The sequence below is a fragment of the Halichoeres trimaculatus genome, unplaced genomic scaffold (genome assembly GCF_033239565.1).
Source record: "Halichoeres trimaculatus isolate MK-OKI-2021-1 unplaced genomic scaffold, fHalTri1.1 fHalTri1_scaffold_14, whole genome shotgun sequence".
Classification (NCBI taxonomy): Eukaryota; Metazoa; Chordata; class Actinopteri; order Labriformes; family Labridae; genus Halichoeres; species Halichoeres trimaculatus.
The window spans coordinates 29709855-29730184 of NW_027437192.1; the positions used below are offsets into that span (position 1 = coordinate 29709855).

At 39.0% G+C, this 20330-nt stretch overlaps 1 protein-coding gene across 2 annotated transcripts in view; it reads left to right on the plus strand.

Moving 5' to 3' along the window:
* Positions 1-20330, plus strand: part of khdrbs3 (KH domain containing, RNA binding, signal transduction associated 3) — a 203156-nt gene that overhangs the window by 139209 nt on the left and 43617 nt on the right. For both annotated transcript variants that reach the window (XR_012599499.1, XM_074686039.1), the window contains exon 6: positions 3017-3197. Coding sequence is in view for 1 of the 2 variants with exons in the window: in XM_074686039.1 (XP_074542140.1) it covers positions 3017-3197 (181 nt within the window). In the remaining variant the exon portion in view is untranslated. The remainder of the gene's footprint in view (positions 1-3016; positions 3198-20330) is intronic.

Here is a 20330-nt window from a genome sequence, read left to right on the forward strand (position 1 = left end):
TTGTTGACGCAGTGAAACATGTGGGCGCAGCACACTGTTTCAACAAATACAATCCAATGATCAGTTTAATTTCTTGTTAGACTCTCAACCAAGATCCTTACTTCAAAATAAACAACAACAAAAAAAACATTATAACCAAAACTCCACTTACTCTGCTAAATTACTTTCATGACATCAAGTCAAGACACAGCTCAGCAAAGACCTTACCAAAGCTATGAACTAGTTATTATAAAAATGCTGCTGGCTGTGACCTCCACAGACTGAAAACAGTGACAGACGTTTCTCAGATGCATTTTAACAACAAAACTGACATTTTTTTTAAAAAAAACTTCTGAGTCGTGAAAATTGTCTAAACCATCCACTATGTTGAACATTTGACCAAGGTTGACTCTGATTCTCCCATTTAGCCTGAGTTTTTCTCCAGTCTCTCCTCAGCTGTTATCTCATTGCTGATTCAACTCAGTGTGAGCTTGTGTGATATTCTCTTTGGAAGCTTTGCTCCCTTTGTGACCAGCTCCTGATCTACTACCTCTGAGAGGAAACTTGTTCTGAGACCAGAATCAAAATGTGATTAGTTGTGGTGACAGGATAAAGATGCAATGAAAAAAGTAGTGAGAAATACAACACAACACAATACACATCTGTGTCACATCTAAAGATCAGCTGAGCATCAGGTCTCCAGAAAACCTCCATCATGTGACCATGGACTGGACAGCCCAATAATATCTTCATATCACCACAGCATCGGGGTATGAAAAACATTTCTACTAGATGTATTTTGTCTTTTGTTATTTTTTTAAGTTTGCCACAGCCCATCTGCTGCCAGCCACCAGGGGGAGCAAGTTTTTTGGGGACCTCACTTCCAGCCAAGAATTGTATTAAATTATGCTTATCAATATTATGATAATAAGAGGGTCGCTGAAAAAAAATTGTCTCACCTAAAAGGGGTCCATGGTCTAAAAATGTTTGATTAATCAATAAAACACAGTTTAGCATCTTATGGATTAAGCTAGAAATTTGTCAAATCTAGCGAAAGCATAAGGGTATCATACATTGGAACACCTGTTCTGCTGCTCGTTATCACAGATATCTAATCAACCAATCACTTGGCAGCAACTCGGTGCACATAGTCATGTAGACATGGTGAAGATGGTCCACTGCAGTTCAAACTGAGGATCAGAATGGAAAAGAAAGGTGATTTAAGGGACTTCAAACATGATATGGTTGTTGGTGCCAGATGGTCTGATAAGTCTGGATTTCTACTCCACATTCAGATGGTAGGGTCAGAATTTGGCGTAGACAACATGAACGCATGGATCCATCCTGCCTTGTATCAACGGTTTAGGCTGCTGCTGCTGGTGTAATGCACACTTTGGGCCCCTTAGTACCAACTGAACATGGTTTAAAGTCCACAGCCTACCTGAGTATTGTTGCTGACCATGTCCATCCCTTTATGAGCACAGTGTACCCATCTTCTGATGCATACTTCCAGCAGGATAATGCTCCATGTCATAAAGCTGGAATCATCTCAGACTGCTTTCTTCAACATGACAATGAGCAGTGATGATCTGAGCCATTTATAATCCTGTATTTTTAATGTGTACAAACAAACGAAAAAATTCTCTTTACTGGAGTGTGGGCTCACACAATTCATGTCCCCCTGCATCCCAGTTTAAAAAGTCTGGACATGCCCCTGCTTGCCAGCGCATACCTCTTTGCAGGTTGTGTTATTTTCTTATGAATGATGAATTTATGCTGATCAGAGGGTTCACTGGGTGGAATAGACAGGGTAACATTGAAAGTTAGGCTCAATTCTTCCCCAGGTAAAAGACAAACAACTTCTCAAGCATTTCTAGCCATACAGTTAAAGTTGATGTGGATCACCTATCAGAGGCTTGTCTCCCTCTCTGCAGTCGTTCTTCACAAATATCATAAGCACCAACAATCGTGTCACAAAACATGTGCAGACATGTCAGTGGTTACACTGTAAAGACCTGTAATAATAATGATGCATTATCGGACGCTGTGATTCGTAGAGTCAGCAGCGTTCCTGGATATCGTTGGCTACGAATCCCTTTTTTAAGTTAACCCAAAACTCATTGAAATGGAGACCTGAGACCCAGGAAAGACTAAGACCAGAGATTTTAGAGGCTGTGACAAGGCCGAAACTTTGTAGAAGTGGTCTCAAGACCGAGAACAGTTTTTGGAACTGCAAGTCTAGTCTGCTTGTGTCTTCTTCTGGAGATAATGGTTGGATCTTAAAGCTCATATGGAGACAGTGTTTCTGTACTGGATGTCATAACTTGTTAAAAAGTCCTCATAGTTTTCCTGTTTTTTATTCTTATTTTTTTACCTCATCGTGATCATTTCCAGGATCAAACCGCCAAAGCTAAAACATATTTTAAATATAATTTTGTTGTTGTTGTTTTCTGATATCATCAGAGTTCAAAGGGCTGAATTTTTAAGTCTGAATACTAAAAATCAACAGCAGAATCAGGAAACATTCAAAACAGAAGAGGCAACAGTCCTCAAAAGACAGGAAAGCAATTCAGCGACAAGACGAAGCTGTGTTTTAAGTAATGGACATGACTCACTTTCTCTCGACTGGTGGAGCTTGCCCTCCACCCTCGCTGTTCCGCCGTCTCCACCTACACATGTAACATGCAGCTGAATCCAAAGCTACGGCTGTGCTGAGCTGTTCTGGTCGGTGAGGGAAATTATTAAGAGAAGAGGAAGTGCAGAGACAGACTGCTGCCAAGATAATAAATTACTGCATCCTGCTATAAAGACATTTTCAAAGCTGAGAGGAGCTCAGACTGATGGTGTATGATCAGTTTTTAATGCTCAAGGAACATATGAATGTGTTGTGACCCTAATCATCCATTCATGTGTACCACCAATGATTCACAAGATGAATTGAGTTCCCTCTAAAAGCCCAGACATGGAAAATATGAAAATTATGTCTTTGAGTTCTTCCTTCATCTCAACCTGAGCGGATGTTTGTGTCTTGTGCCAGGACTCGAGGAGGAGTTCCTCCCCTGCATGCAGCGGTGCCACGGGGAGCAGCACCAAGAGGAGCCCCACCCAGCCGGGCTCCATCCTCCAGAGGGAGGGGGGTTCAGAGAGCCAGAGGCACACCTCCAACCGCCGGGTACAGGCCAGCCCCTCCCATAGTCCAGGACACGTACGGCGAATACGTGAGTAGATCCAAACTCTCCGTTGGACACGTTTATAGAAACACTGTGTTTTTTACTGTTGAGATACTTATCACGCCCCACGTTGTTGTGAACTGCTATATTATTATATCAGGGTGTTTAGATGAAACAATCAAATTGACTTCTTTGGCCTGTGAGCTTATGGAGGATTTTAATGACTGTTCTTTTTACGTTTTAGAGATCCATAGCTGCATTAAAAACTAATGAAATCAATGAGTGACAGTCAAACTATAATGGCATAATTACAGTCCTAGTGTTGTAGTTCCCTCTTGTCAGGAATCTGGAAAAATGAGGAGGTGGAGGACCCAGCTGCTGATGTGTCTAAACTAAACACAGGGAAACTGAAGACAGAGACTAGGCAAATACAAAGCACAGAAACACTAAGAATAAACACAACAAAAGACCTACACATTACAAAAACCAACGCCACAAGAAACAAGAGCTTTAGACTAAAACAAGAAACACAGAAAACACAAAACAAGAATCATAAAGAATAAACACAAAGGAACCGAAGATACAAAAGAACTCTGGTGAGTAAAGAAAACCCTAAACCCTGAAGTACACAAACACAGACAGAAAAAAAAAACATGGTGGTTTTTTTTATCATGCTTTAAATCATATGTACATTTAAATTTACTGTCAAGGTCAAAAACCAAACCAAACCAAACCAAACCAGAGTCTGGCAAGTGATATCTCAGCAGTAACGTTGGTGTCCCACAGGGTTCTGTATTGGGACCCTTATTATTTTCTTTATACATCAATGACTTGCCGGATGTTTGCCCTGAGCTTGATATATTAATGTATGCTGATGATGCAGTGTTATTCACTTATGGTTCAAATGTGCAGACTATCGCTGCTAATCTTACAAAGGGCCTGAGCAACGTGCACGACTGGCTTAAGCAAAGTTGTCTCATGCTTAACCCAAAAAAGACAGTGTGCATGATGTTCAGTAAAAAAAATATAAAGCAGTATAGGTCCTTTGTGTTTCTGGATGGAGAGGAGTTGGAGTTGGTGACACATTTCAAATATCTAGGGGTGATCTTGGACTCCAACCTCACATTCAAAAAGCACATTAAAATGGTCTCCAACACCATCAAAATTGGTTTGCAAAACTTCGAACAAATTCGGTCCTCAATAACAACTGAAGCAGCTAAGTCATACCTTCATTGCATGATATTCGCACATATTGAATACTGTTTAATGACTTGGTCTTTTGCTGGTACCACAGCGCTTAAACCAATCGAGCAGCTGTATAAAAAAGCTATCAAGGTTCAAGATAAAAAAAAAAACAAGTCTTTTCATATATGTATTTTAATTGAAAAATATATTTTTTTAAACTTTGAAAACCTTAGAATCTTTAAAAACATCTGTCTTGTATATAGAGTGTTGCATGGTCTGGCCCCTCCACCTCTTCACAATTTCGTTAAAATAAGAAACTGTGAGACTAGCACTCGATCAACATCTAGGGGGGACTGTGAAGTGCAGTTCAGGAAATGCACGTTTTCCCAAAATGTGCTCTCTATTCAGGGCTCTTCTAGTTGGAAGATTCTACCAATGACAATTAGAGAATGTACCAGATATGTGACATTTAAAAGACAACTTAGAGAATGGCTTCAAGGACAGCAAAGTTGTCAGCATTAGAAGGCAGGAGCATATTTTATTAGCAGGTGAATGTGTGAGTGAGAGTGGTGTGGAAGGAGGAGGAAAAGTTGGATGTGTGTTATTCGATGAAATATACACATTTTAGGTTTTGTGTGGTTTTAAGATATTGTTTTTTTGTATTGTGTGTATTTTGTCTCGTCTGTTGAATGTTCTTGTCTTGGTGGTATGTTTTTACCCCATTGGACTGCGAATGGAAACTAGCCTTGAGCTAAATCTTACAGCATTGTTGCCTGTTCATTAACATGCATTGTCCCATTCAAATAAAGAATTAAGTTAAATTAAATTAAATTAAATCTCACTAAGCTACATCTGGACTGTGGATAGGCTGCTTGTCTGAAGCTAAAGCTTTGTACATTCTTCAAAAACTTAACAACTCTTACAGCTGATGTCTTTAGATGAATGGATTTATCAGGATGTTAAAATGTGAGAGTCCAAAAAAACACATCAGAGGACACAAGATGAGATTGAAGTAATGAAATGAAGTATTAAAATTAGTTTAGACTGTAGCATCAGAAATATTTGGGACTAAAAATGTTGTTTGAGGTCAGAATAGTCCAAATTTGAAAAACAGGCCAGAGCCTGATCCTGATCCTGCCATAAAAACATCCTGACGTATTTTTCCCATATCGCCCCCTAATGGAGAACATGTTCCTTGGTCAGAAGCAGAGTTTGCTGATGTTAACGCAGCACGTAACACTGCAGAAAACTGATCATCTGGGGTCAACAGACACCTGAGCGACAGGTGAGCTTTGATTTCATTAGTCTGTGATGATGGAATGAGGATGTTGCCACTTAGGGTCTGGTTGTTACAGAAATCTCTAAAAGAAATATGAACAAATAGAGCGGTCATGTGTTACTTTCAGGGTTAATAAATATGTCAGTTAGATATTGATTGTCCCTGATCGATCTTTGGATGTGTTATTCCTTTATAAAAACAGTAGTTAATGTGTTTTCCCCTAAATCATATTTTCCACATTGTTAAACAGCATTTTAAAGTGTATAGCAAGTTTTGTGCCACAGGCTCATTAGAATAATCTCTGTGGACATACAGTCATAAAAAGCCAGACTCAAACTACAGGATGGGGATTTGCTGCAACAAGAGACTTGAACAGAAAGGAATGTGTCTCACTCTGACTCTCAGTGACTGGTTTTTAGCTTGTTTTCATTGAGATGAGTAAGAATCTCCCTCTGGTCAAGTGTCAGCTGGGGACAGGGAACAGAGAGAGCACATCCTCATTGAACTCTGATCTTTGTATTTTGCAGACACAAAGTTCCAGCATCATTAGTGCCATCCCATCAGTCTGTTGGCTTTGTCTCCAAAGCTTGGGAAATGTCCTGTGTAGAGATACTGGATTAATTATTGACATCCATGAACAGTACTACTTCTACATCAGCAGTTGTTACTCACAGCGTGTGGCAGTCAGTGAGACACTACTCGTTCCATTTATGTTGAAAAGTCAGTTAAGAATTGAAAAAAAAACCTTGGCATGAGGCTGGGATTTAAAAATGGGGTTTTACACACACTTGCTAAAGTATTTTCATAACCTTCATACCCACCACAAAGTAACTTCATTGCAACAGAAATCCCAAAATAAAAACTCATTTTATGGCTGGAGAATTTGGATGAGGATCAACAATTTTATTTTAGTTTTCTCCTAAATCTTGGCATCATTTGATGGCTCTCTGTGAGTCAAGTGAAGATAACTTATTTGGCATTCTTAACAACAGAGCTAATTTATCAAAATAAACAAAAAACAAAGCAAACAAACAAAAGAAACCTATAAACAGTCTGAAATGAAGCTCATTGCTGACTACTAAGACTATTACGTTTCACCAGCAGCAAAAGACTTTTCACAATAACACAAGTAATCTATCAACAAAAATGAGGGGAAAAAAATAAAAATCTTCTTTTTTTTCTTTCAGTGGTAATTTAGAAAACCCATAATTCAGCCTTTGTCTGAATCACTTTGTTTCAGCTCCCGTTTAAGGTTCTCTGCCAGCCCCTCCAATGTGTCGAGTCAGACTGTCCCTTTGTGATGACCTCATCAGTTCAGGAAGTCTAGTGAAGATCTTCAGGGATTCCCATAACATATGAACAAGTAAAGGTTGGAATAAATAAATAAATAAATAAATAAATAAATAATAATAATAATAATAATAATAATAATAATAATAATAATAATAATAATAATAATAATAATAATAATTATTATTATTATTATTATTATTATTATTATTATTATTATTATTATTATTATTATTATTATAACCTTGTTCCTATAGCAGGTTTGAAAACATTAGCTTGCAAAGTGTTCTTACAGCTGAATTCCCAGAAAAACAACACTAAACAAAACTAATAAAGAATGAAAGTCAGCAAACAAACAGTGAAATGATAGAACCTAACCAGGGGTACACCCCCTCTGAGCGTACAGTAAACACATAAAAACACAACAGCAGGAGAGGGAACCCAGGCAGCGCCAGAACTCAACTGCATAGACTGAGACCACGAGGACCAGAGATAAGAGGAAGCAGTGAGAAAGATTTAAAAAAAAAACAAACAAACAAAAAATGTTTAATATAAATTTGATAAATAAGTAAAAGGAGATAAAGGTTATGAGAGCCAATAGTTAAAGTTAGCTGTAAAATGTGATGAATAAATATAGATACAGAAAGACAAATGGTCAATTAATGTACAAGACAGTGAAAATGGAGTAAATGAAACAGTCAAAGGTAAATACATATCATTAATAAAAAAAGAGATATGTATTAAAAAAAAAGAGAAATGTGTGAAAGGCAAAGGCAGTAAGTATGCAAGAAAAAGATGACATCACATAAAAGCCAGGAGGTAAAAGTGTGTTAGAGAAGGGATTTAAAAAGATGATCTGATTTTATCCACTTCATGTCCTTGGGCAGGTTGTTCCAAAGTGAAGAGGCCCTGATTGAAAAGGCTCTGTGTCCTCTGGTTTAAGGCCTCAACTTTGAACAACCAGGAGGTTCCCACCTGAGGATCCAAGGCTGGGGGCTGGCTCTTAGGGGCTCAGTAGACCTAATTTGTAACTCAGAACCAGCCTTGCGCATACTCTAAAAGTTATTAATAAAATCTTAAAATCTGTTCTATAACTGACAGGGAGCCAATGAAAGGAGGCTAAAACAAGAGTGATTCTGTACAGTTTGGAGACATGAGTGATTTTTGGTTTACACTGGAGAGGAGGTAACTATAGTACAGTCTAATCTGGAAAAAAAATAATGCAAGGATTACCTTTTCAAGATCAGTCTGGGATAAATCTACACATTATAGCCATGTTTACATGCAGACTTTTTTCTCGTTCGGATTATAATCATTCCGATTGAAGCTCTCAGGCGAACTGTTTACATGTTAAGTGATCTATTCCGATCTGGTGTTCACATGTGCCATATTTTTCGTGGACTTTTTTAAATAGTTCAGTATCTCTTGTTTTCCTCCCGTCTAAGCATGCGACAATGTCTAGTTCTTTGAGAGTTTGTACTAAAAACAAACTTTCCGACGCAGACCAGTGCTGTGCTCTGTGTGGAAGCCGCCATGTTTCCATGTGAGTAAACGTCATACGTCACTGCTTGTTTACGTCAGGACAGAGTGTGCAGACAGAACCCAGCCTGATTCACCGTTTACATGACAGGATTTTGCTTTTAATCGGAATGGGCAAAGAAAAATTCTACCCCTGTGCATCGGAATGAAATTCCATTCGGATTCGGCCTGTTTATTCCGAATGAGGTGTTTATAAGGAGCATTTTCGTTCCGTTTGGGCCTCTAACCCGATTCTATTTCGAATATCTGGCTCCACGTAAACGTGGCTATTGTTTCAAATCTAGGAAAACATTACACCACCTCTTTAAGTAAACTGTCCAACAACCCATGTCAGCTTCAGTTACCGTAAACAAACCATTACAGATCCACTTCTCCCATTAGAATAGTCAGAGAAGCTGGTGTTTCACTGTAATTTAACATCAAACAATCCAGCAGTGAAGCTGTGAGGCTGTTGATCCAGGTTCCTGCTGACCAGCAGAAGAAACGTGTGCACACCAGAGGTTAACATCATGATCAACTTACAGCAATTTATCATGTGGTTATTCAGAAAAAGATTGTAAACATCATCCTGGTTCGTTCATTCATCCATTTTTTTCCCAGGACTTGGGGAACTAGCATTTCAGAATGCAGCAGCCAGCGTAGCCGTTTAGATATCAGCCTGTATGAATTTACCCTTAACAAGCATGCATTACTGAATAATCTGCTACGTGAGGTGTTAGCATAGAGTTTGAATTTGTTATTGTACCATTATTCTGTTTTGGTCTTGTCGCATACCTGCAAAGTCTCACGGGAGCTGGCTGTAATATCAACAGCTACCAGAGATGAATATATTAGGCTTAGAGTCGGAGCCTTTGTGTGTTTGCCAAGAGAGTCCCTGCCGCACGTCAAGGCAAGTTCTCCAGAGACCCCGGCATCAACATGGCATATTTAGCAGATAGAAGGAGGAGAGGAGGTGGCCTGCGTTGGAAAATTGCCCCAGCAGCCCATACCTAACCACATCTGACAGGTTTATTCAGAGGTTGCATTTCAAATGTGTGGAGGTCGTAGGGAATGACTCCTGGACCAGCTGTTTCCTATCATTGTCACAGTTGTAAACTGCATCCCCCAACACCTGCACCTGTGTATCTCGGTGCACGAAGAAAGGACCCCCAACATCTGTTGCATGATAAATCTCGCCGTTTCGCAGCAAATTAGGGGCTGAATGAGTTTGACTCTGTATTATCTGAATACATCACCATCCCAGGACAAGTGTTCTCCATCAGCACTGATAAATCGGCGCTTGTAGCCATCAATGAAATGACGGCGAGACTTCATGTTCACATTTGTTGCCTTCATTTATCTCAGTGTAAGTGTGCCCACCCTCTTTTTCTGCACGGTATCGCCACGGGCCAAAACATTTGTTCAGCTGGCGGCGTTGTCTCCTCTCTCCTCGCTCTGACAAACAGCTCAGACCTGAGCTACCTCTCTGTGATAATGTTCCTCAGACACATGGGTGTGCATTTGTCAGGATGGTTTTTGTTTTACACCATCCACTCCAGTTCGCATTAAATTACTCTCAATCTAATTGTTACCAAACAAAATCACAGAGATGTTATTATGCAGTCATCCAGTCTTGGCAGCCCCATCAGTCTTCAGTGGTGACTTTGATTGCAGCCAAATCTCATTTTGTGTAATTTATTTGGTCCATTGTGATCTCCATCCTACCTGCTGCTATAATCCCACGGGAGAAGAATTAGACTCGATGTAATTCTCATCTCAGAAACGAGGCTGCATATGTCATCTTTTGTGTGCATGTTCAGCATCGCCAATATGAATCCCTCAGAGGCTGACTGAGGATGTAGAGAGCCACAGTCATGTTGAGTCTTCAGCCTTTTGTTTTCACACACAGGCTTTATTCCTTTAGGTGAGAGGACGCAGGAATGAGCAGTGCACGTGGGCTGCTTGTGTTTACGTTCAATCCTCCAGACGCTCTAATCTCTTCTGAGCCTTGTGGGTCCTCACTACACATTAAAAACTCTCCCCTCTGGCTCGTGTTTGCTTGTCCAGCCTTGTTTGGACAATATTAGCCAATGACTGACTCGTGTTTTCTTTGGTAACATCTTTACATTTATCACTCACGGTATGTGAAGCTGTGAGGACAACATTTCAGATACTCCAAGATATGTAATTATTCCTCCCTCTGCTTTTTTGATGTTAGAAAGAGTTTATCAGTGTTGTTCAGTAATTTCAGATCATTACAAAAAAATCCCATGACCTTGAACTCCACTCCAGAGTTAGAAGTGATTTTCAGTAAGCTCTGATGTGAAAAAGCACCAAGTCAAGAAGTTACATGAGGCCTCCTCTGCAAAGTTCAGCACTCAGTTCACCTTTACAGTCCCACACTGAGTCCACAGAGACAGAATCTTGGTGTCCCTTTGTGTGATCTCACATTGCGTTCCAAGGTCGCAGAGCTTGAGACTTTCAGACACACACAAAGCCGCTCAACTGTCCTCGCCCTACGCAATATTTATTACCACATTTTTATGTGCTGTTATTAATGCAAACATAAATCTCTCATAAAGTTAAGATTTATATCTGTGTAAGTCGACAGTTGAATTTCTATCTGTATTTTTTATGATTTCTTTGTTTTTATTGTTTGTTTGTTTTTGACTCTTTGGGTGATTTTTTCAGTGATATCAGTCCTTGGTTTCTACTTCATCTGCAAATTTAAATTATTTGTGGTTAATGTTTTTATATTTGGATAACTTTAACTATGTGCAACTAAACTAAATTAAACTAAACTGAAAGAGCTTTAAAATTATATAAGATTGAATAAAAAAATAAAATAACTGAACAAAGCTTAGCTTCACTTAGCTAAACTACACCTTAATTAGGCTTAGTTCAACAAAGCTTAGTTTAACTTAACTTATAGAAGCTTTACTGGGTTTGGCTTAACCTCGTTTTATCTAGATTGTCTTTGCTTAACTCAGCTTAATTCAACTCATTTAGCTCAGCTTATCTTAACTAAGCCTCACCTTACTTAAGATAGCTTAATTCTACTAATTTCATCTCTGCTAAAGTTTACTTAAGTAAAGTTAGCTTATCCAGGATCATTTTAGAGACTTAACTGTGCTTTAATTGGTTTAGCTCAACTTTGTTTATTTTAACCTTACTTTATAAAGCTTAGCTTTACTTAATTTAGCTTAACTTGATTAAGCTTAAAACTTCTTAATTAGCTTAGCTTAGCTTAACTTAACAAAGACATGATAGGGGAGCTGAACTTTACTTCATGTATCCTAACTTTCCTATACATAACTTTACTTAACTTAATGTTAGTTTAGCAAAGCGTATACTAGCTTAGCTTGATTAAGCTTAAAACTTCTCAATTAGCTTAGCTTAGCCTAACTTCACAAAGACATGATAGGGGAGCTGAACTTTACTTCATGCACCCTAACTTGCGTATACATAACATTACTTAACTTAATGTTAGTTTAGCAAAGCTTATACTAGCTTAGCTTAATTTCTCTTACCTAAAATTCAACTTTTTTCTAAACATATCTAAGCTGAATTTTAGTTATCTCATCTTAACCTTTCCTTGCCAAGCTTATCTCAACCTAATGCAGCTGTTAACTTGACTAAGCTTTACTTCACTCATTGTAGCTTAACTTTACTAAGCTTAACTTCAATGAGCTTAAGTTAGCTAACTTTAACTTTAATTTAGTTTACTAAGCTTAATTTACTTTACTTAGCTTTACTTACTTACCTGATAGGAAATATTAACTTTACTCATCTTTACTTGATTTAGCTTAGAATTATTTAACTTACCTCAGCTAAACTTCACTTAGCTTAAATTCACCTCGCTTTCAATCAATCAAACTGTTTGGGTCATTTCTCAGATATAAACTCTGATAGAAGATAAACAGCAAAGAAGCTCTGCCCAAACATTCTGCTCCAGTGCTTCTTAGGAGAGTTGTAAATATTCAGGCTTCAATTGGAAACATTTATGCTACTTACTGTTCCTTGGGTCTGACTGACATGATAGGTATGCCTATTCCACACTCCGATAATATTTATGAGTTAAAGCCACAATCATGTTGACAAGTATCAATACTGACCTCTGAGGATCCTTTATAGAGAATTCATCTGCTACCTTCTAATGCTTTCTGTTACATCAGGTGCATTACATTTGCTTATGATCATCTGCTTTTAGCTTGCTTTTCCTCTAATGAGAACAATATTTCTATTACGCCAATTTTGTCATAATTTAAATGATTAGAGGTTTGCTCTGTGATGCATTATGCATTCACAGACTCGTCTCTTTTATGCAGAGACACAAAGTGGGTCGGCTGTGAGGGGATTGCTGCAGTGGAGAAAACTTCAGAACATACAGGGGCCTGTTTGGCTCTGCATCGACAGTATATGAGCAGGATGATGCACGGAGTACATGTGGAGCACAGACTTTGATTACATGAGTTTCTCTAACGGTAAAGGTGGGACACTTATGAACAGACTCCTCAAATGTAAACTGCAGACTCTGAAAGAAGAAAGGGAGGAACCAGAGGTGGCAAAGAAAAACAGAGAGGGAAAGTAAGACATTTGTCAAGTGTAACACAGGGTAGTGATACTTCAACTTGATGCATGGGCCAACTTTTTTGGCATCCTCGATCTGATCGCTTGAGTTGTATTTCTGTCCCTGCAGCTGAAAAGTTTCCACAAAACCCAGCCTCCCCAGCTTTGTGGAATATGCTGTCAGGAGGAGCTAAATAAATGATACCTCGCTTTGTGAAATTTTAAGACCAAGACAGATGACCGGGGGTTACAAATGCTGGGTTATTTGTTTTTCTTACAGCAATATCACGGGGTGTTATTATGCTGCTTTAGTTAAGAAGTTAAGAGCAATGTGTGGCACAGCTGTGCGGAGGCGCAACATTTATCTTTGAACAGATGGTATCCTCGTGAAGCCGCCCGAAAACACAGCTTTACATCTCCTTTGATTTGCTTAATTTTTTCACTTTGTTGTTTGCATTTCTGACACCTTTGGGTCTCTGCGCAGCCCGGGCCGCTTGTGTAGTTCTCTGCAAAGTTCATAATGTGGGGACAATATGTCGGGAGCTCATTTAGATTTAGTGCAGCGTACAGGGAGCAGATCCAGCGGTTAGAAAAGCCGGCTCTGGGTGTCAGTGGCATCCTATCTGTTACAGCGGTATTGTAGAGCACAGTGCAGCGGCTGTGATACCGCTGTTGTAACATGCAGTGCCAGGCCCTCTGTTAGTCTTCAGTGGCCTCTGAGGCCGCTCCTTATCTTTTAACAACACGCCTCTCAGCCATCCGCTGGCATACAAATGAAAGACTCACTTAGGGGCTGCTCTCCCTCTCCACTCTGTCTCTCCTCCCCCATCCAGCCTCTCACTGTCACACTAATCCTGTTTAGTGATGGAAACACTGCTCTGCTGCAGAAATTCAGCACCATTGTGCTCTCCAGGATGTTTTGAGTAAACGGTATATCAATTTAAAACACATCAGATACAACAATGGCTTCAATCACGCTCACGTCACTGCTTTCCATTTGGAACATGCTTCTCCATGTGTCAGACGGAAGAAAAGAATCATTCTGAATGTGCCAGCGTGATTTATATACCAGGCATGTTTCTCCTCTCAGCCCGCTTGTAACTCAATTATAGAGTAGCTGTTCTAATAAATGGCAATAACATGCCATTGTTAAAGTTTAATGTGCTCCTTAATGCCGGGCAGGGCAGTCCAATGGGAGTGGACAGCACCAGATAGAGCCGGCGTTCAGACCAGTGGAGGACCCAGTTAACATAATGACAAATGACTCGTGCTGAAAACCAATCAGGTGATTCAGTCGCTGCTCTGTGTCCTGTGTATGTTCTGAGAGAGCAGACCTGGATGTGGTAAGAAACCAGAGCTTTTCTTTGTAATGTGCTGATGTAGTGAAATAGTATTAGTTGAACCATAACTGATACTAATGAACTGTTTTGCTCATGCTGTTGCTTACTGTTAGTCTAGTATTGCTAATCTAACATAATCAATATTACTATTGCTGTTGGGGTTAGGTGGTGTTTCAGGTTCTCCTCCCATGATTTTTGGAGAGTGAAGAAAAAAAATGTTATTGAAATTAATTTTATTGGGTGAAAGACGTAAAACTGATAATTGTCAATTGGCTTAACCAGTGTTTCTCATAAAAAATCTGATATTGCCCGAAACAGTTCCTATGATTTTATCAGTCTACTACACTATTAAAATGAAACTTAAAATGATCTTAAACCAACTGACCCAAACATAGAGAGAAAACACTGATGTCTACAGCGTACTGACATGCTCAGTGCAACAAAACCCTATTATCAAGTGTAGAGGTGAAATATTTTAGATAAACTTTGAGATATTTCATAATAAATAACATTTTGCATCAGTAAAGTTGCATAACTTGTCATGCTTTTGTGGTTACACCATTTGACAGTTAAATGGGACTGATCCTTTAATTGGTTAAAAATGTTAGAAATGACATAAAATACTGAAAAACCAAGAAAAATGCAAACTATACATCTAACATGTCATTTTAAAAAGTTCAAAACATATTTTTGATACCAACCCTTGTTTGACACTGTCCTAATAAGATAAGTTAGTCTGACAGTTGGATCATTTAGGACCAATCCCAGTTCTGTGAAGTGATAGTGAATGGGTGTCCCAATTCTCTCTGAGTGTAAGGGGAGGAGCTACACAACCCTTGAGACGAAGACCAATCAAGACCTCCCTTGAAACCAAGGGGTATGACAAATTTCCCATGATGTCCATATTTTTTTTTATCATATGTCAAATACTTTGCTATATTAGCCATATCTTAAACTGTTGGTTTTATTTGAAATCGCTCGTCTGTAATGATCTGCCTAACCTCATTATAGCCACAGCTACAAGTATAGCTCATAAGAGCTTCACTGACATCAGACCATTGTCAGGTGACGAGTTCACAGGGGACGAGTTCACTGCGTTTCATGAGTTTCACAGATAAGCTGCATTTAGGAGCTGCATCAGCTACATAAGCTATGAAATGTTACCGAATGTTACCATACTAAGAAGCTACATAATATATCTTTTGAGTACCGTAATATTCACTTTTCATGGCCTGGCTGTCTTGTTACTCACTGTTACTCATGTCTTGTAACCCCTTGGCCCTTAAAATAGAGGGCCAAGGGGAAGGGTTAGAAATGAAAATTGGGATTGGCCCTTAGACTCTTAAAGTAACTATGAGAATGATTTTTAACTCTTTCTTATAAGGATAGATATAGAAAATCACAACCTTGAATTTATCTAAATGATCAAAAGAAAAAAAAGAGTAACAAAAGGTTATTATGTTAGAAAACAATATCAGCATGCTACATTTTGCAGAACTAAACTCTAGTGACTCACCAGAATAAAATAAGTGTAATCTCATCACCACAAATCTTTCCTCCACTTTCTCCTTATTCATCTTGCCCTTCATCTTTAAAGTGAACAGAGCTTCTGCACCTCGTAGAAACAGGGTGAGATAACAGTTTCTAAACTTGTAACTCACAGAAATAGTTTTATATTTATAAACAGGTTTTGCTCACCTTAATATAAAATTTTGAGTGTAATGTACCTGACATAGGATGGTGTAACAGCTGTGGTGAGGCATCATTTTTAGCGACGTTTAGCAAAACTTTGTATCCTTTGATGCAGACCATTTTGTCACAACTTTTCTGAGTCTTATTATGCTTTACACAGCACCAAAATCTTTTTGGATGTGGGGTTGTACAGCCCACAGAGTGTATAATGAGTGGATGTAGTAGTAGTAGTTTGTGACATCACCCATTTGTTTTTGATGCAGAGTTTTGAAGCCTCTCATCAATGGCCGCGGAAATGCTGAACTCAACCCAGCTTTGTTCCAGTTAGGATAAAGTAAAGAGGATTTCGCTTTTCAGACACAAACTAGTTATTGAACTAAGCTGTAACCAATTTATTTATGCTGTAAGGATCATCTTTTTGTGTGTATGTGGTTTCTGTTGTTTCTGCTGCCAGCCTCAAGTGGACGCTCAGAGAACTGCAGTTTTTGACACTTCCACAAAGGCTTCATCTGGTTTTGACCAGAAGTTGCTGCACGGTAGAGCCCCAATTTGGTAGTATCTCTTCTTCTCTGCGTCTCCATTATAAGTTCAAGTTGAAATTATTACCTCAGTGGCATTGTTGCCAAATAGCTCTCCTTCCCTTCAGCTCCATATGAGGAATGGCAAAACTGACAAAGGTGTTCTGAATTTTTCAGCTGATAGCTGTTTTTGATAAAACGCATCAAATTCCCCTGGAACCAGTTGACAGGCAAAGTCCTTTACTTGGCCATTTGGACAGCCCCTGGACAGGATGTTCAAAAAAAAAAAAAAAGAAAGCAAAAAGTTGGCAATCGATCCTCAGCTCCTCCTGTCCACATGTCAAAGTGTCCTCCAGCAAGACACTGATGCCCACTTGCTCATGTTGCTCAGTGCAGTGCCTGGCATGGGAGCTGTCCATCAATGTTTTGTTACAGGTGACCAATTCAGACTGCCTGTGCAATAGATATATCCTCAGTCTCCATGGAGGAAGTATCATCTTACAAATGGGTCAGCCAAATGACAGTTTATTCAACATGATCCTGAAAATAAAATACACAATCAAAGAAACACCAGGATATAACATTTATGTCTTTAAAGAGTTAAAGAGGGGTTCTGCACTTTTTTTTTTTTTACGCTTTCTTCTGCCCCTTCTGATTATTCCTGAAAAATCTCAATTTTTTCTCACACTGGTGTCTTAGAAAACTCTTATTTCAGTCTGTCTAAAACACGTTGTTTTAGCTGCTGTCTCTGTAAGGCTCCCTGCTGCACAAACCCCCTCTTCTCTGATTGGCCAGCCCTCTGGAGGTCAGTTGGGGGTGGAGCTAAGAGCAGTTATGGTGATGATATAATATTGTATGTATTGTGAAATCTGTAACCATTTTTTTCTTTTAAAGTGTCACACAAGCAGGGATCTACAGTGCACTAAACTATTGCTGACCTGTTAATGCTCTTTTCTTAAAGAGGGGCTAATGTCTTTTTATTTTTTTATTTTTTTATTTTTATTGGGTTTCTTTATTTGGCTAGTTAACTTTTTTCCTTTTTATTTTTAAACTTTCTATTTTCATACTGGTTTTTGAGAGCTTTCTTTTAATCTGTATTACTATGATAATTATAATCATTAGGTCAGCCTCTTGTCATATTGTCAACATGTTTCACTAGATGCAGGACCAGATCAGACTTTTAGGGGTTCTAAACTCCATCAGAGATTCTGATTGAGGGAGTTTTTTGTAAATGTTGGAACCTGCAAAACCATTCAATCACTGAACAGTAGCATATCATTTCTACATGAAATAATTGTATTCACATTAATAATAATAAAAGACTTGTTTGAGATCACAAATAAAAAGAAAGAAATGGAACATGCTGTTTTTGTGAAAGTAGTGAATTTGTAAAACCAGGATTATTACCAGAGTTATAATGAAAACTTTTGCAGGTACGAGAAGTTTCAGAAGAATCCACACTGAATTAAAATAGTGATCTACATAATTATGTGTCAGTAATCTGACTACGCTTATTGACAGTATTGTAAAATTATTTCTGATTTAAAGGTTTATTTTTCCATAAGTAAACTATTTTAGTATTTTTTTTAACTTTCTAAAATCATGTCTGTTAACTGTCCACACCAAAAACACATTTGCATTTAAATTTGTATCTAAGTTTTTACAAGGGGAAAGATTTTCCATCCCAACAAGAAATTCTGAATTTAGTTTTCATCATCCCTTTAACTTTGACATTTTGGTCTTATCAGCCTTCTCACTCACCAACTGTGCTTCAGCTCCTTTAAAACAGTCTTTGGATGGTTAAATGTAGAAAATTAAAGAGTATCTCTACAAAATATAAACTCAACTTTTCATTGTCCTCAGGAAACACATCTGCAAGTCAGCAGAGTCAAGAAATATGATAATGTACCACAGCATCAGGCTGGTTATAAGAAAAGAGTTAATACTGGACCAACGCAGTTAAGAACTAGTCACATTTAAACCTACACAAGTATCAACAATTAGAACCCTTCAAATCCAGTCCTGTCTTTCCCCCTCACCCCTCCCAAACCTGTCTCCTCAGCCTCCAGCCTCCCGTCTGTCACAGTCTGGCACCAGGGCATAGCGTGACAACCCTGTCCTGTTTCTTGGAGGATGCACCAGAGGTGTAGTGGAGCTGAAGTGCACCAGTCTGAAAGACGCTCTGATATTTTTTTTTTTTTTTTTTACCACATGAGGAAAAACAACAATTAAACAGTCATGACAATCCTTGCTAGCTTCATTATACTTGAATGTTTGTCCTGCAATGTGAAGTTCAGACTTAATTTGAGCAGATTTTAAACCTCTTCATTTTTAAATGTTGTAGAAATCCCTAAAACTGACTGAAGCGTGCTGTTCCAAAACAGCACGATCTCCACCGGATATTCACAAGATTTGCTGAAATGATGAGGTCATCACATGGGACGGAAGGGGTTTTGTGCGGCAGGGAGCCTTAAAGAGACAGTAGCTAAAATGAAGTGTTTCACTCGGAGGCTGAAATAAGGCTACCCTAACACAGCAGTGTGAGAAAAACAGGGGATTTTAAATCTTGTATTTGGGCTTTCAACCATGTAGACTAGGAAGTATGGGGGAATCAGAGCAACAGTATAAAGTTAAAAAATAAAAGAAATAAAATAAAAAACACAATGCCAGGTCTTGACTTATTCCCTCAGTTTTCCAATCTATCAACACACTAATGCTTTTTTTTCCAGTAAAATAACTTTCTAAGTGCAGGGCCCACTGTTAATAATAAGGGAACTGGGCCTCACACATTTTTCCAACAGAGCACTGAACACCTTTCCTGCAATAAATGAAGGTTACCTGTTGCTTTCTCTCTCCTGGATATTATCAGCCATCTGAACACCCAGCGGGTGCAGCCTTGGATTTCTAGCTACCAAAGTTGAGCTGATTGTAGACAATAAAAAGTGAAGCACTGGTCTCTGAGTTCACATTTAGTGAGGTAAATTTCTGCATGAAGCTTAATCTAAGGATAGCATTTCAATTTTTCCACTTGCTCATCAGAAGGAACTGAATGTTACAGAAGAAGTCCTACATTTTAAAACAGATCTCAAAGCCCTGATAGCCTCTAAAACTATCAAAATGAAAATATCTCAGTTTGTAGTTCAGGCTTCAGGAGCAGAACCACCAGACTGAGGAGTAGCTGCTTTCCTGAAGCTGTGGGACTGAACTCTGGTGGTGCTCTGCTGCCTGCTGCTCCCTGCCACAAGAAAAAGGACAAGACAAATACAACACAATGTCTCTATATAGCTCATACATTTGCACATTGCACTTTGACATTTTCAACATTTTATTGTTTTTTTTTGTTTTGCTTTAGCGTCAAATGCTCTTTTTTGTGATTTAATTTTTTGTCTCTTTTCTTCTTATGCGATTTTAACATAGACCTGAGGACAGGTTTCATCCCACCTTATGTGACAGAATGGGCTCTAATTTTGTAGACCAGGCGCACCTGCCCTGCGCCGGCCTTCGCTGCGCAGACAGGGCGTGACTGGCGCACTTTGCAAGTTTCCTGCAGTGTCAAGAGAGGTGCAGTCAAGGTGCAGAGAGGTGCAGAGGTGCGCTTCCACGCCTCCCTCCGCGCAAATGGCAGAGAGGGAGGAGAAAAGCCGTGAGTGGGTTTAACACAGCCGAGCGCTGTTTTCACCAATCAATTAAGCGCCTCTCCTCGCCTTTAAATGCCCTGCAGCCGAGGCTAAGCGTCTGATTGGTCTGAGTGATCCCCAGCACCGCGGAAACAGCATGCTGGAAAGACCCG